The 21,390-nt window shown below is 45.3% G+C and overlaps 2 protein-coding genes and 1 long non-coding RNA gene across 4 annotated transcripts; 2 read left to right on the top strand and 1 right to left on the bottom strand.

Annotated features, from left to right (window-relative positions):
- The first annotated feature begins 2,660 nt into the window (after window positions 1-2,660).
- Window positions 2,661-6,177, top strand: LOC134027630 (cytochrome P450 1A1). The gene is made up of 7 exons (XM_062470557.1): window positions 2,661-2,806; window positions 3,240-4,104; window positions 4,219-4,345; window positions 4,459-4,548; window positions 4,721-4,844; window positions 4,936-5,022; window positions 5,115-6,177. The coding sequence occupies exons 2-7, from the start codon at window positions 3,265-3,267 to the stop codon at window positions 5,410-5,412; spliced, it is 1,566 nt and encodes a 521-aa protein (XP_062326541.1). The 5' UTR covers window positions 2,661-2,806; window positions 3,240-3,264; the 3' UTR covers window positions 5,413-6,177.
- A 322-nt stretch (window positions 6,178-6,499) lies between these two features.
- On the top strand, window positions 6,500-19,837 carry LOC134027631 (enhancer of mRNA-decapping protein 3-like). Of its 2 annotated transcripts, none has more exons than XM_062470558.1 (5): window positions 6,500-6,610; window positions 6,961-7,128; window positions 7,339-7,565; window positions 10,933-11,298; window positions 16,041-19,837. In XM_062470558.1, the coding sequence occupies exons 2-5, from the start codon at window positions 6,965-6,967 to the stop codon at window positions 16,073-16,075; spliced, it is 792 nt and encodes a 263-aa protein (XP_062326542.1). In that variant the 5' UTR covers window positions 6,500-6,610; window positions 6,961-6,964; the 3' UTR covers window positions 16,076-19,837. The 2 variants fall into 2 exon arrangements, with proteins under 2 accessions (XP_062326542.1, XP_062326543.1); XM_062470559.1 differs by lacking the exon at window positions 16,041-19,837 and adding an exon at window positions 11,878-11,922 and having other exon boundaries at window positions 6,520-6,594.
- LOC134027633 (uncharacterized) lies at window positions 19,826-21,224 on the bottom strand. The gene is made up of 3 exons (XR_009931459.1): window positions 20,904-21,224; window positions 20,596-20,789; window positions 19,826-20,374 (listed from the first exon to the last, which is right to left on the bottom strand). It is a non-coding gene; the product is annotated as an uncharacterized LOC134027633 (long non-coding RNA).
- Between the last annotated feature and the right edge of the window lie 166 nt (window positions 21,225-21,390).

The following is a 21,390-nucleotide window of genomic DNA, read 5'->3' as shown; positions in this document are numbered from 1 at the left end:
GTTGTTTTAGAAGCTTAGATGTGACTGCATTCAGTCGTTAGACTAGTATCTCCCCAGAAAAAAAAGTGTTTTTATGAGCTTGCTTTGCTCAAGCGGGGAGCATGCCTTGGAAATGAACATTTGAGATAAACAAAACAGCCAATTGTCTGGTTCTATATCGATGCACATTCAAAATGCGATTGATGCAAAATTAAGAGACCACTGCACCTTTTTTTCAGAGCTGTATCTGTCTAGCCCTCAAATCATTTTGAATAGAGAATGTGAAAATATAAGTTTGTGATGAGAACATAGTTAAGAGAAAGGTCAGAGTGGCACCAGATGACAATATGCCAAATAGTGAAACTGATGGGATATTCACGCTCGTTTTAAAATCAGGGGAATTTCCATCACCGCCTCTCACGCTATATTCCCTTTCTTACAAAACCTATACACAACTGAATGGGCGATGCCGTTCCTTGGACATGGAAATTCTGAGTGGACTCGTTCTAAGAACAGTTGCATTACATCTGAACTTTTTAAAGCTCTTTGAAATTTCATAACAAGTTCTCCAGTTCACACGCAATAGGTACCTGCCATAGCTGGCATTACCGTGACTATCCCGGGCAATTGCTATTTGGTGGAGTTAAGCAGTTGACTCCAGTCCGGGCGTTTGCATGCCTGCATGAAGCCTGAGTGGCAGATCGCATGACTCAAAAGCCCAAGATCCTCGCATTTACAGAAGCTATAGCGCGCAAATATGTGCACCTCCGTGCCCAAGAAAAAGTCTCACGTCCTGCGCGCTTTGTTCTGCGAGTGTAAGACCCTTGTGTCTTTCCAGGGGCTGATGCCTTCGCGTGACTGACCAAGCAGATTTAGGATTGTCCCAAAGACAGATCCCACCCCTCCGCGCGGGAGCTCCGCGTTCTCACGCGAACTGCCCAGAGGCGCATGCAGCGTAGAGGGGCACAACGAGCGCGCCACAGGGGAGAGCCGGCCAGCCCACTCATCAGGTGGAGAATGAGAATAGATGAAATTATATTGAAAATGTAAAGATTGATGACACTATTCCCATGTTTATGGTTTATTTAAGTTAGTTCAGCCGAAGTTGAGCGTCTTCTTGAGTTTGGACATTAGTCATGGTCTTTCACTTAGGCCTATAATCTTTTATAAATGTATTTCTTTTGTACTTTACAGGTTCGTTTTTAGAACCCAGTTTACATGTTTATTAAGCTGGAACTTTACTACGTTAAAGATAGAAATTATTGGATATCTCATTTTTTACACTTATGAATATCGTCTTGGCGGGTTGAGTCGAGCGAACCACTATAGGCTACAGTGTAGTGGAAAAGGGTCATGGTTCAATATTATTGATTCAATATCATTCAACATCAATGGAAAGTCCCCCACCTGTATGCGTCGTGCGTAAATGTGAAACTCTCCAAAGAAATAATGGGACTCACTCAGACACATAAATACACGCCATATGAATTTATGGTAAATAACTGACAACATATGTAGCATATCCATTCCCGAAGGTGAATAGAATTCCTATTCAATGCATGCATTTAAATAGAACACTGCTGGAGGAGAACAGCGAGACAGAAACTGGGACTAATGAACTCATTTAGCCTTTCACCTCAGCAGTGCTGACAGACTACACCCCCCAGCATCCTCATCCAAGGGTCGGGGGAGGCAGGGGCTTGCCACGGCGTTCTCACGCAACTTAGCCAATCTTTAACTCGAGCGCTAACAGGTGCACTCACGCAATGGCTTCTGGCAGTTTTATCACGAAAACAGAGAATGACAAACTGTATGCAATGATCTAATCTGTCGATTTAGAAGCCTGTTCTAGCCTACCACAGATCACTAGACAATTGGTCAAGTAGCTGTGGATGTGAAGTAATTTGCAAAACAAAAGGGTTTAGCCCATGATATATTCTTATTTAAATGTATTTCAGGACACAAAGTAAATTTGCTATAAAACATGATTTAAAATGTACTGACTTTATATATGCTTCTATCAGACTTCAACCATACCCATTGTTTGTACAATAGAACTGTTTGACAGGTTAAGTAACATTTATCAGACTTTCAAGGTGAGTCCCTTGATTAAGGTCTTAGACTTGTTAGTTCCCCCGTCCGGAAGAGACTTGCACGCAATCGAGTAATTGCCTTGGGCCATAAAACAAATTGTCATCCCATTGATTAAATATACCGCGTATTTAGTAAGCTATTGTAGGATATAACGTTTCACAATGATATGGTCTTATATTCGTTCATCTTATCTTCTGGTTGAGGGAATTAATTAATTAATTATTATAATAAACATAATTGTATCTTCTGTTTGAGTAGCTGGCTACTATGTTAAATGCTGAGGCAACTCTCAGGCTTCATCGTTCGATCCTTGATCACGCTTTAGCGTGTGAAAATAAAGTTTAAAAAGATAAATGCTTTGGAGTTTTCTGAATTCGACTCAGTAAGATGCGTTGACAACAAATTGTGTCAAATAATTATATACACTTTTAATTCGTCTGTTATATGTCTGTGCAGTGAAACAAGTCGTTCCTCCACCCACAGTAAACTTCATTGATGTTTTCAGCTCTTTTTTTTTTTACCTCAGAGAGCGAGGGAACGAGATAGAGAGAGAGAGAGAGATTACGTCACAGACTGTAAGCAGCCAATTGAGCTGAAAGGCACACTATAAAACAAGTGCTCATTCAATGTTTAGACACAGCAAACTAAGAGTCAACTATTCTGGACGACAATCCTCACTAACAAAGAACTTAATCTATTCTCACAAGACGATCGACATCTAATTTCTTTCAAGGTAATTACATTTCCAATGCAGCATCTACTTTAAACGGGAAATGTAACTAAATATTTGAATTATAAGCCTGTAATTCATGTATTAGAATGCATAGAGTAATGTGAAAGTATAAAATATCGAACATTCTCTTGCAACGCAGTTGTAACCGCTCCTCTTCAGTGTGTCAGTTACCTGTTGCAGTAGGCTACTTGTTGTCATTGTATGGCTGCAAAATGTACGATTTTTCACGTGTAAGATCTTAAAGTATACTTAATATACTAATGCATGCATTGAGCCAGACAGTGTTGTTAACCTGAGTTTCAATTACTTCTTATGACTCATAGGCATATAATTAAACCACTATTTCGCTATAATTACATATTATACCCATCGCAAGGTACAATTTCCTCCTTTAAACCTCTGAATGCACACCTAAAACTCTTTTTTTTCTCAGGTTTGCAAAAGTCACAAATATCAAAATGGCTCTGATGATTCTACCCTTAATTGGGGCAGTGTCTGCAGCAGAGGGGCTGGTGGCCATAACAACCATTTGCTTGGTGTATCTGCTCCTCAAGTACTTGCACACAGATATTCCGGAGGGCTTGCGTCGCCTCCCTGGACCCAAGCCCCTCCCTATCATTGGAAACGTGCTGGAACTGGGCAACAACCCCCACCTCAGTCTGACCAAGATGAGTGAGCGCTACGGCCCCGTCTTCCAGATCCAGATTGGAATGCGGCCTGTTGTTGTCCTGAGTGGTGGCGAGACAGTGCGCCAGGCTCTCATCAAGCAGGGCGATGACTTCGCCGGCAGACCAGATCTCTACAGTTTCCAGTTTATCAATGATGGCAAGAGCCTGGCCTTCAGCACCGACCAGGCTGGGGTGTGGCGTGCCCGCAGGAAGCTGGCTATGAATGCCCTCCGCTCCTTTGCTACCCTGGAGGGCACCACCCCAGAGTACTCCTGCATGCTGGAGGAGCACATCTGCAAAGAGGGGGATTACCTGTTGAAACAGCTGAGCACCGTCATGGAGACGAATGGCTGCTTTGACCCCTTCCGTCATATTGTCGTGTCCGTTGCAAACGTCATCTGTGGCATGTGCTTCGGCCGTCGCTACGACCATAACGACCAGGAGCTTCTGAGTCTAGTGAACTTGAGCGATGAGTTTGGCCAGGTGGTGGGCAGTGGAAACCCAGCGGACTTCATGCCTTATCTGCGTTTCCTGCCTAGCAACACCATGAAGAAGTTTATGGCCATCAACACACGGTTTAACGCATTTATCCAGAAGATTGTCAGCGAGCACTATGCCAGCTATGACAAGGTAATTATTTCAATGCATCATGTTCATATCAGATTTTCTGCCATTGCAGTCACTATTGACATGTTATTTGTGATGTCAGTGATACTGAGGTTCTTCTTATTTACCACTTTTCAGGACAATATCCGTGACATCACTGACTCCCTAATTGATCACTGTGAGGACAGGAAGCTGGATGAGAACTCCAATGTCCAGGTTTCAGATGAGAAGATTGTTGGCATTGTCAATGACCTCTTCGGGGCAGGTGAGTCAAACTTCTCATCAGCTCACCTGTGACACGTTCATAAACTACATGTTATAAAGATGTAGTTGTCCCCCAGAGAGTTTCAGTGTTTCACGTTCCTGTTCCTCTTCCAGGTTTTGACACCATTAGCACTGCTTTGTCCTGGGCCGTTTTGTACTTGGTGGCTTACCCTGAGATCCAGCAGAGGCTTCATGAAGAGATAAGTAAGTGTGATATCACATTTATTTTGACACTTATTGCACACAATTGCTTTAAACATTGAGCATACTAATGTTTTGCTCTATCTTATCTTACATGCAGTCCTCTTAAGGTACACCAAAACGTAAACACCAACTTTGATCTGAACTTGATGTTCTCTTTTTTTTTTTTTTACAGAGGAAGTGGTGGGACTGAAGCGTTCCCCACGTCTCTCCGACCGCACAAAACTGCCTCTTCTTGAAGCTTTTATTCTGGAGATCTTTCGGCATTCCTCCTTCCTGCCTTTCACCATCCCACATTGGTGAGTTTCATCTGCTGAAAATCAGACAAAATACATTTTACATTTGGTAAATCTGGTTTACAGGATAATTAGTATGTTTTGTTTCTTTCAGCTCCACCAAAGACACATCCATCAATGGCTATTACATTCCTAAGGACACTTGTGTCTTCATCAACCAGTGGCAGGTCAATCATGACCCGTGAGTTGTATTTCTGCATCAATTGTTTTAAAAGTACAATCATTGTGTTTTTGTATCTCCAGTCTTATCCCTTCCTTATCTCCACTGTGCAGTGAACTGTGGAAGGAGCCTTCTACTTTTAACCCAGACCGCTTCCTGAGCAATGACGGCACAGAGCTCAACAAGATGGAGGGAGAGAAGGTCCTTATCTTCGGCATGGGCAAACGGCGCTGCATTGGCGAGTTGATCGGTCGTAATGAAGTATTTCTCTTCCTGGCCATACTCGTGCAGAAGATGCGCTTCAGAGAGATGCCCGGGGAGAAGCTAGACATGACTCCAGAGTATGGCTTGACCATGAAGCACAAGCGCTGCCATCTAAAGGCCAACATGAGGGCTATGGAGGTGGAGTGAGGTCCTTTTGACTTCTGTCAACTAAGATAAGGCATACATAGGCCAAATTCTGATTCAGACTTTTGTCACATGGGTGTTTTGGAGAGAGCAGTGACAGCTGTTAAAAAAGGGGCATTAACACAATCCCATTTTAAAGCATACAGAAAATCTGTGGCTTTCAGTTCTTCGAGGTTGTGCTTCTTGGTGATATCTGGAGAGACAGGCTGTTGAGGTGCCTCTGGGCCCTTAAGTACACATCTTTATGCATCAGATTATTTTGAGGAGACTAAATCCAACTGGTAGCAATACAATAAGAACCAAATTTAGGAATTTATGGTTGTTAGACTCATTGCTTTATTTGAATGTCACTGTTTTAAATGGCTACATCGCTTCTTTACTCAACAAAGTGCCTTCTCTCTTAATCTCATCCAGGTGGCCAAAGAGCCAAGACTAGAATAATTCTGTTTATAAGCTAAATATAAAAAATAGTCCATTGAGAACAGCTGTTGTATGTGGACATAAGACACCGAAGCTCTGTTTGCATCCCAAAATGTGATTGTTTCTGTATATGCTTAAGCTAATGTGTACTAGGTAGTACATTTTTGTGTCTAAAATGTGTATATATTGTGGTGACAGTTTCACTGAGGCATTGTGTAATTTATCAGGATACCAAAATACTTTAAATTCTTGACTTTGTAAACACATTTGTATTAGTATCTTGTATAATTAACGTTATGATGTAACGAAGGACTTTTTTTATTTTATAAAACATGCAGATGATTTGTGTTCAGTTGTTTTGTTGGAATTTCACATAAATAAATGAAAAGAAAAGCATCAACAACGGTATTTGTTTTTTTTTAACCGGGATTGCTTCTTTTTACGAACATACAAAAAAGAAAAGAAATGCATGAACAGTCTCGTGCACTCTCACCAAAGTCAGACATGTTTGTCGGCTTCAGTAAGCAATAATATACACCAAGCAACTATTCAGGTATTTTACTTGTTTGTTTATAAAGTGTCACCAAGACCTGTCTAAAATTCAACCATAGTTAATTTAAGAAAAATAATAACCGTAGCACAAAAATAAAAGGTAAAGGAAGTGACGCATCTAAGATCAGGAAATAAACATTCTTCGAGAGCTCCGACACGAAGTAGCTACTGATAACTTGCAAACACCGCGGAGATAGCAGTGTTTTTGTGGGGGTTTGTTGCTTGATAAGTAAGACTTAATGTATATATAATCATATATAATGTGCTTAATCACACGGGTTTTGGGATATTGCCTAAGTATGACAGAGAGCTAGCAAATGTTTGCTAGTACGTAACTAGCAAATGTGTGCATGGTGCCGGGTAAGGCTTTAAACTAGCAAGTATAGCTAGCTGAATAAATTTAAACAACGCGTCTGCCTTTTGTGGATCAAAATGCTTGAAATGAGTTTTCCGGTTTTGTGGAAACGACCCTACATTTTGTCCAAAGTATACCCAACCTGCTTTGTCAGTTAGCTAGAAAGCTATTTAAAAGTGTACTAACGTTTCCTTTGTTTTCCTGTCTTAAATCCATGATGATAGAATCATGGCTGCGGACTGGTTAGGCAGCCTGGTGTCCATCAACTGTGGCCTGACTCTGGGAGTGTATCAGGGCGAAGTCGCTTCCGTGGACCAGGCTAGTCAGACCATCTCACTCAGACAGCCTTTCCATAATGGGGTCAAGTGTCCTGTCCCTGAGGTCACATTCAGGTAAACGATTTGCTCATGTTGGAGGGCTAAATCCTCTCTAGACCATACACATTTAAATAGGCTCTGGTATTAAAAAACATAGCACAACAGAACTTATAATGGAGTATCAGGGTCAAATTGAAAGGTAGTCATTTAGCATCTGTATGTACTCTCAACAACATTATTTTGAACTATATTTGGTTTGATCTTTATTACCATCTGTGCCTGCAGTGCAATGGATATCAAAGAGCTGAAGGTCCTGGATATGGCCACTGGAAGCAGCTACAACAATAACAACAGCAGCAGCATCAGCAAGACCAGTTTGGGCCAGAGGGTTGTGACTGACATCCCTCCCAGCTACTCAGGCCACAGTAGCAGTCAGATCAGTAGGGGCAGCTGTGTGGTCAACAGCACCCAGGCCTCTACTTCTGCTCCAATCACCATCCTCACTCGCAAAGGTGCGTTAAGAGATCCTGTGACTTATACATATTAACACAAAGATCTTGAAGGAATTATTACCATCAGCCACAATATGCATGCTGTTCCGACGACACTTTCTCTGCACTGCTTCTTCTAAACCCTTCTCTGTAATTTAACAGCATAGTCAAAGCATGACTACAACTGAAATCATTAACTCTTACTTAACATCAGGATACATAATGTATTCTTGTGTAATACTGGCTTTAAATAGCCTACAAAAATGTCCTGGTATCAAACTTGCTTTGAGGCATTTTTGCTGGACAAGGTTTATTATGTTGGTATGTGTTGATGCGTACTACTGTTTTGAATCAATTCTTATTCTAAACTCTCACCCCAGTTTCAAGGGACTTTCCCCGTGTATGTTTTACCTGCATGTGTGTATGCTCTCAGATTTAGGCTTTGTGATAAAGTTGGTACGCTACAACAAATGAGTTAAGTCTATGAATATGCTGATAAACACGAATGCTTAGAGACCGAATGATGATGATGCCAAATGTAACAGTGATTAAGAAAGAAACACACTCACCCTGCCATGTTTATGTACGTTTTAAAATGGCACAGTCACAGACTGGAACCATCTTTTCTTTGTTCTTGGTTTGATTACAGAGCAGAAATGTCCCTGTGTTTATCTTTTTCCGTGTAAAGTGAAAGGAGGAAATGAAAGGACATATATCAGTGTCACACACAACTCCTGTCCTAATCCCTGGGCCCTTGCACATTTGTCAAGTGTCACTGAAGCTGAGCCAAGACATAATCTGACTGTCTGTCAGACTCGTTGTGTGTTGTGACTCACACAGGGCTGTATGAAATAAACAAGTCCTCATGAAATATCATCAAATAAACATAGGGTTTCTGTACACTCTTAGCTTGCATATTGAAACAGTGTTTCAATATAAACAATAATAATAATAAATGAGAAATGAAGGTTGGTGGTTCCAGGGTAAAACTTAAAAGAAGGACCTGCAGTGCCCTCTTGGTTGTATTTGGGGCTCGCTAGCATGATTTGTCCAATGCTTAAATCGTCAGTCTAGTTCACCTGTGCAGTTCCTTGACATGTAATACTTTTCTATCTATTGGTAGGCATATCGGTTTACCTGACAGCAATGTTTGGTTCTCAAAAATGTATCTGATTGCGTTACTATCTTCAGATGTGCCTTTTGAATGCGTCCAATACAGTTTTGGGCTGAGCTAACAAACCTTATAGTCTAGGGGCTAGCAGTCCTTGACCCGTAGCTAGCTGTTCACAGGTTCTGTTTATTTCAGTCTGATCTAGTCTTGGGTTCTTTACCATTTAGAGTCTCTGTTCTAACTAACAAGTCCGAGCCTGAAGGCTGTCAGCCAGGCACTGTGTGCTGTGACTTCCCCCAAGATTCCCATAGCGTGCTAAAGGCCTGTACCAAAGTTCCTCTTTACAATACGTGTGTGACTAAGATCAATAAACACCCCCTCCTCCACTCCCACCCCCCCTCCCGCGCTGTGTCTCTCTTCCTAAAGAGGAGATTATGCAAGGCCCAGTTTACGTGCCTCTGTGCCCCCTCTGTTTTCTGTCTGTTTCATCTCTCTCCCTCTCTCCCTCTCTCTCCCTCTCTCTCCCTCTCTCTCTCTCTCTCTCTCTCTCCCTCTCTCTCCTCTCTCTCTCTCTCTCTCTCTCTCTCTCTCTCTCTCTCTCTCTCTCTCTCTCTCTCTCTCTCTCTCTCTCTCCTCCCCCCCCCCCCCCACAGTCCAATCCAGTACAGGAAACCTGCCCCCCCACCTCCACACAGGAAGCTGTGTTGTCCCAGGGAGCTCAGAAGGCCAGGCCATATCAATTGTGGAAGCACTGTTTACCTTTGACTTTTTATTTTAATCTCCAGTTCTCGGGCCAGCGGCCAAGGAGCTAATGCACAAATTATATGGGGCCAAAGTGCTGAGTGGCAGGGGTTGGGCTGACCCTTTCACACGCAATGGCATGCTCACTGACTAGGCCTGGGGCTAGTCCATTGGGGAGGTGGGGGGGTTCTGCTTATGCAAGTCCACGGGTGCTACACAAACCTTTTCCAAATGTATCTGTCGTCAATCTTTCTGGGAGAATTGAATGGGAATGTTTGAATGGACTATCAAAATTATATCAACATTCCTGGAACCCCACTCCCCTCCCATTAGCCTGGAATCCACCCACCCCAAAATTCCTCAGAGCGAAACAGAGATTTACCGAAGAACGTATCATAAGGCTGTTAAACGTGTCCCCATATCCAGCAGACATCCCAATGTCAACATGTCAGATGAACTGGATGGGAAGTCGTGTGTAGGCCTGTTCCCCTGCCCCCAACTACGTTTAGTTGGGGGCAGGTTCACCTCTTCCTTCCTGCTCTTGATTGGATGGTGGATGTCACAAGGATAGAGGTGTGTGTGTGTGTGTGTGTGTGTGGGGTTCCTCCTGTCAATCTTACGTCTGTTCGCATGTGAACACACTTCCTCCCTCTTCGAGGCACGACGACAAGTCTCACGCGCTGTACGAGCTGTCACTCTGACCCACTTGTGTAGTGGATTGTTTTCTGACGACATGGCTCAACAGTGGCCATGCCAATATTGACATCCCATATCTTGTCACGTATGCTAAATCTCCGTATTGGCTCATTCACTGTAATGGCCTGCATGTAATTGTCTACATGTCTTGGAGCTTTGCCAAGGGGATGCAGGTATGTGGTTCACTGTCACCTGGCACTTGTAGCGTGAATCACAGCTGTGGATTCACTGGATTCACTCAACTGTTTGCTTCTCTTCCAAAGCACACATGAACAGTTAAATGAATTGAGTACTCTGTTCCTTATGTACCTATGTCTCTTAACAAGTGTGTCATCAGATCAAACACTTCAAGGTGATTTCAAACCACAGATCTGTGTTTTGGGAAGGTCAGGCCAACGTGAATGGTTCAAGGCTCAATGGTTCGGTTTGTTGTTGTGTGTCTTTTTTGCGTGAGAGCCTGAAGCACCTAGCTGTCACAGTGACACTCGCGTGCGACTATACCTCTCTCTTTCTAGGTTAGCGTGAGAGCTTGGCACTGTTCGAGTTGAACACCAGGTTTTTCCAGTTTTTTTTGTTCTCATCTTGGTTCTTTTTTCCTCTTTGTTTTGTTTGCACATGTATGTAAACGTTGTCAATCAGGGCCCCTGTATTGTTCCTCATGTTGAGGAGAGTATGCACTTACGATTAAATACAACGTTCATTAACACATAAGTCAATATTGAACAACTGGATGAGAAGCTTGTCGTTCCCGATAAGGACTTTTTGTACAGTTAGTGGAATCCAATCTGAATGCCTTCATCCTAGCTGCCTTCATCCCTAATGCCTTATTTGTTCCCTCAGGCCCTCAGGGCGTGTCCGGCGGCAGGGGCTCCGCCCAGGTCACGCCCAAGAAGAACGGCGTGAAGAGCGGCCACGTCGGAGGCCAGATGAGGCAGCGGGACGACGAGTGTTTCGGCGACGGCGTGGACGAGGGCCTGGACACCGACTTCGACTTTGAGGGGAACCTCGCCCTGTTCGACAAGGCGGCGGTCTTCTCGCAGATCGACGGCTCGGATCGCCACGGCAACCAGCGAGCGCGGCCCCGCAGCACGCCAAACGAGCAGACGCAGTCGCGTTACCGCCACGACGAGAACATCTTGGAGGTCAAGCCGGTGGTGTACCGGCAGATCAGCGTTCCTGTTCATGGAGGGAAGGAGTACTGCACCGGTAAGATGTGAAGGACAGACATCTAAACATGAGTCCTTACAACCTCTCAAAACACATCTCGGAACTCCAAGGTCCAGTGTGCTTTGAGAAGGAAGTGCCCCTTGAAAGGATCCCATGGTGGACCAGGAAATGAGTTTTGAGTTTCAGCTGTAGGAAACAGACACACAACCTCTCTTCGTCACACACACCCTCGCTCGTATATGCCCAGACTCAGACATGGCCTAAGATGCGTGTGTGTTGGGTCACCTCCCCCTGTATGCAGCTGCGCAGACAGGACATGGTGTACAAGCCTAAGAATAGCCTCTCAGACAGACAAATCACAAGATAATTGGGCTTTCTAATGGGACCCAAGCACGAGGAACAACAACCGTGAGGCTGGTCAGTGAAGCTAGCCGGCTGGGGCAAGAGGGGGCCACACAGCCTTGTGGAACAGCCCATATAGGATGCAAGAAGGCCAGACACAGTTCTCCACTCACTGACTTTTGGATGGAAATTGTAGAAGCCAAGTGGGGGAGTTGATACACTTGCTATGTCATTCTGTAATGTAACACAATGCACCTGATAGCCTTTTCCTTCTAGGAAAGGGGTAAATAGCTGCTTCCTCATTGGCCAGAGAGGCCACCTCCCCCTGTGGTCTGACTGTGAGGAATTCTACTTCAGGTTACTATTTAGCCTTTAACCCTTGTGCTGCCTTCGGGTCACATGACCCAAAGGTTCATAACGAACCATCGTTGTGTTTACACAATTTTACCCAATACAAAAACAAATAAAAATAATTTTCTTTTAACCTTCGCAATGTGGGGGGTCTGAGACAGCCCAACGGTTAAAAGAAAAAGCTTCACTTTGTTTTTGTATGCGGTAAAGTTGTCGCAATACGACGGTGGGTCACAATGACTGATGGGTCAGAATGACCCGAAGATAACACAAGGGTTAAGATTGAAACGTACTCCCTCTCCAATGTTCAATTCTGTTGGACCTTGATAGGATCGAGCCGTCCTGTCAGTCTTTCCTAACACAGCGTGTTACATAACTGGTTAGTAGATGGTGATAAGCCAGTGGTGCCCTCCATTAGCTGCAGCCCCGCAGCCCAGGTGTGAGGGGGGGTGTTCTGTGGGCGTATGTGCAGCCCTCTGTAACACGGCTTGTAAAAAGGGCTATACAAATACATTTAGATTTGCTCTGTGACAGGAGCAGGGACAGTACCCGGGCCTGTCCATAGCTTCGCCCCACCTGCACATCTCTAGCCTCTCATTCATACCTGCAGGCATCCACGCAGAAACTTAGTTGAGTAGACCTAAAGTCATGGGAGCCCTCACATGGGATGGTGTAACGTTGCCAAGCTTCTCTCCTTTGTGTTCATTGGTGACACACACTCCTAGAAACACACACACACACTGCACCTCCTGCAGTTCCGTTCATGCAAGGTGCGTACTGGGATCAGAGCTGCTGAATGAGGAAGACAAACCCCCTCCTACCGGCTGGGCAGGTCTGCGTCTAAATGCTGTCATCTTAATCCCCTTCCTCTGTACCCTGTAATTAGACAGGCCGTCCAGGGCTTTACATAAACAGCACCTTGCCTACCTCTCTCTCTCTCACTCACTCACTCACTCACTCACTCACTCACTCACTCACTCACTCTCACACACACACACACACAGGCAACAAGCCCTAGACTGCCTCGGCTGAATACCGGCCATGCCACTGTAAACATTTTAATCAACAATACCCCCGAGACTGAGACTGGGTTTAGAACAACAGACGCCTGGAAGGTTTGCGTTGGTGTAATGTTCCCATTGCACACAGACAGGGGGATGTGTGTTGACACTGCAGAGACTTGTTTACTCGTCTGGCTGTGCGGCCTGCTGTGGCACAGTGGCAATGTCGCCGCCTCTTGCGTGTATGGTGCACCCCAGACCCCACCAAGAGCCTTGAGCTCGTTTCAGTCTCCCCACTGCCGAGTAGCCCGAGCTGGGCTCTCTCCCGTCCTATCCCAGCCTGAGCTGGGCTCTCTCCCGTCCTATCACAGACTGAGCTTGGCTCTCTCCCGTCCTATCCCAGACTGAGCTGGGCTCTCTCCCGTCCTATCACAGACTGAGCTGGGCTCTCTCCCGTCCTATCACAGACTGAGCTGGGCTCTCTCCCGTCCTATCCCAGACTGAGCTTGGCTCTCTCCCGTCCTATGACAGACTGAGCTGGTTGTCTCTCCTGTCCTATCCCAGACCGAGCTGGGCCCTCTCCCGTCCTATCACAGACTGAGCCGGAGCACTACTCCCGAGTCTGGCCTGAGCCAGGTGTCTCTGGGAAAGGGAGGGCCAGAGACGTGTCTGCTCCCAAGTATCATTTGTTTCCCTCGACACGGAACCTGATGGAATGTTCCAATCAGTTGACCTGCATTCATCATCATTATGAGGTTGGGGAGGTGCAGCAACTGGCCTAGATGAGGTCCTCGGGGGCTGCAGTCCTGGAAGCCCCGCAGGCCTCATTCTCTTGCTATGCATCTCTCCTTTCTTCCTCTATCTCTCTTACTGTCTCCCTGTCTCTTTCCCTTCCTCTCTCTCTCCTTCCTCTCTCTCTCCTTCCTCTCTCTCTCCTTCCTCTCTCTCCTTCCTCTCTCTCCTTCCTCTCTCTCCTTCCTCTCTCTCTCTCTCTCTCTCTCTCTCTCTCTCTCGCTCTCTCGCTCTCTCGCTCTCTCGCTCTCTCGCTCGCTCTCTCTCTCTCTCGCTCTCTCCTTCCTCTCTCTCGCTCTCTCCTTCCCTCTCTCTCTTCCCTCTCTCTCTCTCCTTCCTTCCTCTCTCTCTCTCTGCCCCCCTCCCTTCACCTGTCTCAGCAGCAGTCTGCTCATGGCCTGAGTCCAGCCTGCGTGTATTGGTTTCAGCCTCCTCTGGCGTCCTTGTCATGCTTGAAGGATTGATTCCAGTTCAGTTTATTTTACCACCGCCGCCTGCGTGCTCCTCGCTACCCAGTTCAGCAGGTTGAGTGTTGCGTGTGTACCCGCACCCACCTTGCAGAGTGGGTGTGTGTGTGAGAGTGTGTGTTGTTTCCCTCGACACGGAACCTGATGGAATGTTCCAATCAGTTGACCTGCATTCATCATCATTATGAGGTTGGGGAGGTGCAGCAACTGGCCTAGATGAGGTCCTCGGGGGCTGCAGTCCTGGAAACCCCGCAGGCCTCATTCTCCTGCTATGCATCTCTCCTTTCTTCCTCTATCTCTCTTACTGTCTCCCTGTCTCTTTCCCTTCCTCTCTCTCTCCTTCCTATCTCTCTCCTTCCTCTCTCTCTCTCTCTCTCTCTCTCTCTCTCTCTCTCTCTCTCTCTCTCTCTCTCTCTCTCTCTCTCTTCCTCTCTCTCTCTCCTTCCTCGCTCTCTCTCTCTCTCTCCTTCCTTCCCCTCTCTCTCTCTCTGCCCTCTCTCTCCTTCCTTCCTTCCTCTCTCTCTCTCTGCCCCCCTCCCTTCACCTGTCTCAGCAGCAGTCTGCTCATGGCCTGAGTCCAGCCTGCGTGTATTTCGCGTGTATTTCAGCCTCCTCTGGCATCCTTGTCATGCTTGAAGGATTGCTTCCAGTTCAGTTTATTTTACCACCGCCGCCTGCGTGCTCCTCGCTACCCAGTTCGGCAGGTTGAGTGTTGCGTGTGTACCCGCACCCACCTTGCAGAGTGGGTGTGTGTGTGAGAGAGGCTGAGAACACAGTGTCGGAATGGGGAGGGTTAGGTCAGGGGGGAGAGGGGAGCAGGGGGTTGAGCTGCAACTGCAAGGGGAATTACAAGCAAACGCGCCCGGAGGCATGGTCAAAAAAGCAATTGGAGAAGAGGATAACCGCCCCCTCCCCTCACCCCTCACCTCCACTTGTCTTTCAGCCTCTTCAAAGTGGCGGGTTGCATGAGAAGGAGCAGTTGACTCGGCTGTGCTTATCGCTCGCGTGGTTTGATGAGGATGGGCTGTGCGGATCTACTTTCTTCCCCCCCTCCCCCTCCCCGCCTCTGTGTAACATATTACCTGTCTTTGTCAGGCTCTGAATGCGTAGGCGGGCCGTATTCGGCCCGCAGGCCATAGTAGGGGGATCCCTGCTCTAGAACATAGTGCACACTGTCTTCAGTCTGATCTTCCCTGCTGTTATGCCTCAGTCGGGTTTACAAAACAGTGACAGGTATGTGAACTATGGTTGAGGAAGGAAATGACAGTCACTTGGTCCTCAACCGAATACATCTAATAGTTATACTCATCCTGTATTTGCCGTAGCAAACATTTCCATTTTATATTGGAGGCAATGCCACCATTGTTGCAGGTGAGGAGCAGGGCTAGGTGCAGCTATTCACTGGCAGATGTGGGTGAACATGAAGATGTGTCTGATAAAGCTGCACAAGAACCTCAGATAGCAAAGGCATTCCCCACTGACACGCTATAGTGTGTGTGTGTTTGTGTGTGCGTGTGTTTGTGTGCGTGTGAGAGAGACATAGGGAGTTCCAGAAAAATGTGTGTGTATACATGTATGATCATGTCCATGCCAAATTAATGTGAGTGTGCGTATGCTTTTGTCAGTGTCTAATTAAATGTGTGTTTATATCAATGTTCATATGTAGAGTACATATTCATACACGCTACCCACCAGTGGGTTATCCTGAGCCAGGAAGCAGAGGCAGTCACACACTGCCAGGCTGGCATCTGCCAGTGATGTCACTGATACGGCCACTAGCATTCCTGCAGATTGCCAGTGACCTTTCTCTCACCCCTCTGTTTTCCAGGTTCAGCAGAGACAGCCTGTCCAGCAAGCAGATAATCTTCATCAGTCATTCCTGCAGTGACGACATCCAGAAGACCTTATTGCCCTGGTCTATTTTCCATAGGGGGCACAAGTTGAGGACTTTAGTCCCAAGCAATGAGGACCTGTAGGACCTTTGCTTTACTGTACTTGGAGATACTTGCTCATCAAAAGCTGGCTGTGCTGGAGACCCAAAAATGTTGTTTTACACATTGAGTAGTAGAAATGAAGTTCCTTCTAATCATTTTTGGAATTTTTCCACAAAGATGGTCTTGGTGTGTGGGGGGCTGGATGTCAGGATTTAAACTTAGGTGTGCGCAGTGTTGTGTTGCCAGTATGAATCAACACCTAAGCTATGACGGTTGATGAGCAACTCAACTTTCCTCTATTTGTAGGTCCGTATCTCCTGCAGGCCCCTGGTCATGAAAGAGAGAGGAGAGAAGGAGAACAAACAACGTCTGTTAGAAGTGGTGGGCTCTGTCTTGGTCCATCTCCTCTCTGTGTCACATCTGCTGAAGAGTCAGGTGGAAGGGCAGAAGCACTGAAGGTGACATGGAATATGCTTTCCCTTTGCGTGTTGTTTACATAACCTGCCCAGACGTGTGCAGGTACAGAGAGGAAGAGAACTCCAAAACTCAGCCTCCCAGGTCTTGCATGACTTAGTAAATATTTAGGTGTTTCCAGGGTTGCTTAGCCATCGCAGGAGCGAGTTAAATAACAGGTGTCCATCACTGCTGGGGTATGCAGCTGCGTGCAACAGAGAGAGAGAGAGAGAGAGAGAGAGAGAGAGAGAGTACACACACAGACACATTTCTCTTTGAGTCTCTCACACGTACACACACACACATATACACACAAGCTCCTGCACGAAACATAGGCATGCCACTGAGCACCTGACAGGTGCAGGCGTGGTCTATTAGCAAGCAAGACACGCTATCTTGACACGCCAACTCATTCTTAAATCTGAGCTACGTGCCTGAGGCTAGAAGCAGGGCTGCATACTCTGAACCCTGCAGCTCCTCCACTCCATTTGGCCACATCCCACACGGCGGTACTACTCTGTCTGTAAGCCTGAAACTCAGAGCTGATCGGATGACTCAAGGGTCTATTGTACCTGGATCTGTAAATGTATGTCACTATGCGTGCATCTAGTGTCATGCTTTAAGTGCCTGTTTGAGTTTTCAGTACAATGAAATCTCTTTCTCAGAGAAGAACAATAATGGACTGTTCAGCCAAAAAAAGTTTCGATGAAATAGACAAGAGAAAGACACACCCGTATTTGTGAGGTGAACCTAGCTGGCCATACATTAAATAAAATAACTCACTATTAACAATCAGGGTTAGGGTAGGAAAGTTGGTAAGACGTGGAGAGGTAGTCTTTAGATGTATACATTTCTATACTCAACTTGAATATTGTAGATTTAAATAATATACATGCCCACTTTTGCAACTTGTTTCAGAAATGAATATCCCACAGTTTGATCAGCATATGCACATACATGCAGCTTCATTACTCCTTCCCATTGGACCAATAGACATAGAAATTAAGACTTCAATGCTTCATTTTATAATATAAATGATGCATCTGAAATCAGTCTCTGCACTGTTGTTCATTTTGGCAACATTAATCAAATGTCAAACCTGTCAAAAGTGTGGGCTAAACAGGAATAGTTGCCAAACACCTAGGAATATTTTCACAGGAAGGTTTCGCTTTATTGCCATCCTTACTGTTAGGTCGGATACAAAAATCCGAGAGGGCGGATTAATGTTGAGGCGCTGTGTAAACTCCCCTCGCCTCGAGCGCCTTGTCTCTACACCTCAGCTTCCTCTGCCTTTTACGAGCCGCTCGCATGCACACGGCAGAGCCAAGAGAGAGAAACCGGACAGACGAGTCTGTGGCCCGCCATAGGAGAAAAGAGAAAAAAGTGTGTTGTGTCGCCTCCAGTTCCGAAGCTACCTGTCTTGTGTGAGGACAACTGCTTCTTCTTATCATTGCTGCTGACCTCTTACAAGGCCTAAGGCAACAGATTTTTTTTCTTATTCTTACCTGGAATCGCAAATGGCCAATTGAGAATAGTTGAAAACGACGGTCTCAAGGTAGTCCATCACAGGGAATTGAGGGCCAGAATAGGCCTATAGGCTAGTCCACACAATTTTGTTACTTGTACTAAATCCGTTTTCTTATGTTTTCTTCATTTTCCAACCTACATTTTAGTTAGGTTACATGCTGTTGTGATTCTACAATGTCTTATCCACATCAAATCATTAGCCACTGTTTACAGTGACTGATCAGCAGGCCTGCAACCCTTTATTATTATATTATGTTCCCACGAATTCATCCCAAATTATCTTACCATGGCACCCATCCATGTTTTCTTGAAGGCAAATTTACATCAGTTGAATTGAGGTGATATAAACACTTTGATGACGTAACCAGTTTACGATCTTGACTTTCGTCCCAACAAACACAAGTTTAAACATGAACTGTCAATTGGCTCATTCAATACCAACAGCTCTACGCAATGGATGTGAATCTGAATGAATGTTAATCTCTCAGACCTGCTGTCCAATTACCTGTCATGTGAAATGGAGGAAGAGTTGATATTTTTTTGGCCAGGCCTCAGTGGGATGACAGGATTGACATGCCTGAGAACCACCAGCTCAACCAATGAGAACGATGGAGAAGGCCTGTTTTCACCAGGCATCAATAGCCACCATAATGTTGATTCAAGATTCAAAGATTGGCAAGCATTGTTGATATAAGATTTAAAGATCCAATCCAAAAAGCTTTATTTGGACATTCTGTATAAAAATTGTCATAATCTTATGTCTTATTTGTATCTCAAACAGTTGACAGGATAGCCTATGTTTCAGAAGTAGCTAGGCTACATACTATTTATGCTGAATCAGAGCTAGGGAAACATACATTACATAGTGTATAATGTTTTTTTCTTTTTTTCATCAATATCATTATAAACATTCACATTTACTCCATATCTCTATATCTATCCATATCAGATCATATAAATGTTTTGATAATTGGCCTACCAGTTGTCTACCAGTGAGTCCTGAGATGATGTGAGATTACATTAGTTATGTGCGCCAGACAAGGCTGTTGATCCTGTGGGATAATCTATCTCAGATTGTCACACACACCAGGATTTTGGCATGACACTGATGTTGCATTAGCGCAATTCTCCCAATGGTACCCAGGTCTTGGCTGACCAACCTGGGGGATAATTCAATTAGAGTCTGGCAACCAATATGGTGGAGACTAGAAACTAAAATGGCTTCCACCAAAACAAATGTCTGGCTTGAACAGGAGCTGTAGGACAGTATGTGCTACAGTCCTAGCTGTAGGACAGACACACACACAAACTGCCTGGATCTGTTGTAATCTACCTTTCCCTGGTTTGAAGTCATGTGCTTGTAAAACATGCTATGCTGTGTGTGAGTGTGTGGTCAATGGTCTGCGTGTGCCTGTAGTACGATTGTGTCATTAGCAAGCCATGCAGGAGTGTTTAAGTGGAAAGGTATATGTGTGTGTGTGTGTGTAGGCTATCCACTTGGCCTCCGCGGCCAGCTCAGTGTAATTGAATTATGGCCGAGTGCTGAGCGGCAGGCATTCAGGGTGTCTCCACCTCCCTGTTCAAACAGCACAAGAGCACTGGCCAGGCCACAGTAAGCCTGGCTGTCAAAGCACGTCAACCCCAGGCCTACCAGGGGGGACACTCTACCGCAAGGACAAGCATGCTAATTGCTAACGCGTCAGTGCTTTCCTATCATTAATGCTAACAAAAGGCTTAAAAGGACGTTTACTGATTGTTGGTGGACGTGCATTTTAAACAAAGTGGAACATTGATATGAAACTGAATGGGCCCAATAAGGCAAGTGAGTTGGAACAAAAATAGCAGTCAGTTGAAAGGGATGGTGACATTTTAATGTGAGAGAAAACAGAGACAGATCCTCTATTGAAGCTGGGAGGTAAATTCTGTTTTCATTACTATGTGTGTGTGTGTGTGTGTGTGTGTGTGTGTGTGTGTGAGTCTGTGTGTGTGAGTGTGTGCACGTGTTAGTGTATGTCTGCAGGTGCGCAAGCCAGAGGTGCCCAGAAACATGGGGCGTGATAGCAAGAACAGCAACACTCACATAAACATAATTTGAAGACAGTTGAAAGGCATTTTGATTTACAATCCAAAATGGCAGTTTGGCAGTGAGAGCAGCTTGTGGTGGCTTTTCATCTCAGTCTCTTTCACAGCATCCTTCCCTGCGGGCCTCACTGACATTTTCCAGGACATTTTCATCTGCAAAAACTTCCTGCATGATGAGAAAAAAGCACAGGTAAACAAATACAGTCATCAGACTGAAGCACGGCTGTCATGTGTTAATGGTTTTCTGCGCAAGAAATGTTGATTTAAGATGTGAACCTGTGATCTTGTCCTGTGTGTATATATGTGTCTGTGTGTGTTTGTTGTGTTTTATAAGGATGCACACACAGACATGCACGTCACTACTGATAGTGACAGTGATTACTATACCTGTTGGTTTGTTCGAGGGTGCAACAAAGAGACATGGTATAGTATTTGTGGCATAGTATTTTCTCTGATGGGGTCTTTCTCTCTGCGTGTTTCTTTGGGTTACATTCTTCATTGTGTACAAAATCGACTGTTGCACAACAGTGCTGGATATCACGCAAACCTGTGATGTAGGTGAATGGACATTTTGCAAGCACCTGCACACAGACAGAAACATCACACAAGCCATGAATCAACTTGCCCCAGATCCAATCAAAACACACAGTGCCATCTACTCTGGAATATTCAAACTGTACGATAGAGAAGCTGACCTGGTTCAGGTGTTTGTATCGGCAAACGAAAACAGAGGGTAATCAGTGTAAGAAAATGCTGTCTCTAAGGAACTCCTCTGGACTCTGGAGAGACAGACTGTAGCCCAGGTTGATGCATTCTATCTTATTGCGTGCAGCAGGCTATTCATTTTCACCAAAGATACATTTATAAAGTTCACACAGAGCACCCCGTCCTTAGAAAGAGAGGCCATCTCAGGTTTCATGAGCAATGGGGCGTTTCACATATAGGATGTTTCAAAAACACACACTCAAACACATTCCCTCCCTCCTGGCACGCACTCTTTTCCACAGCTCTCCTGAATGCACTCTGTTGCCCTCTGAGGTTGTTGTGAATATGATGGACAAGCCTTGGGGTTGGCGTGAGAATATCCTCTTAGATACTCTTGTCTTTACAGCTGGTGTGTGTGTGTGAGAGAGAGAGAGAGAGAGAGAGAGAGAGAGAGAGAGAGAGAGAGAGAGAGAGAGA

Source organism: Osmerus eperlanus, chromosome 10 (genome assembly GCF_963692335.1).
Source record: "Osmerus eperlanus chromosome 10, fOsmEpe2.1, whole genome shotgun sequence".
In the NCBI taxonomy this organism is placed as follows: domain Eukaryota; kingdom Metazoa; phylum Chordata; class Actinopteri; order Osmeriformes; family Osmeridae; genus Osmerus; species Osmerus eperlanus.
Note: the sequence above shows the minus strand (reverse complement) of the source record. Positions and strands in the feature narration are given on the sequence as shown.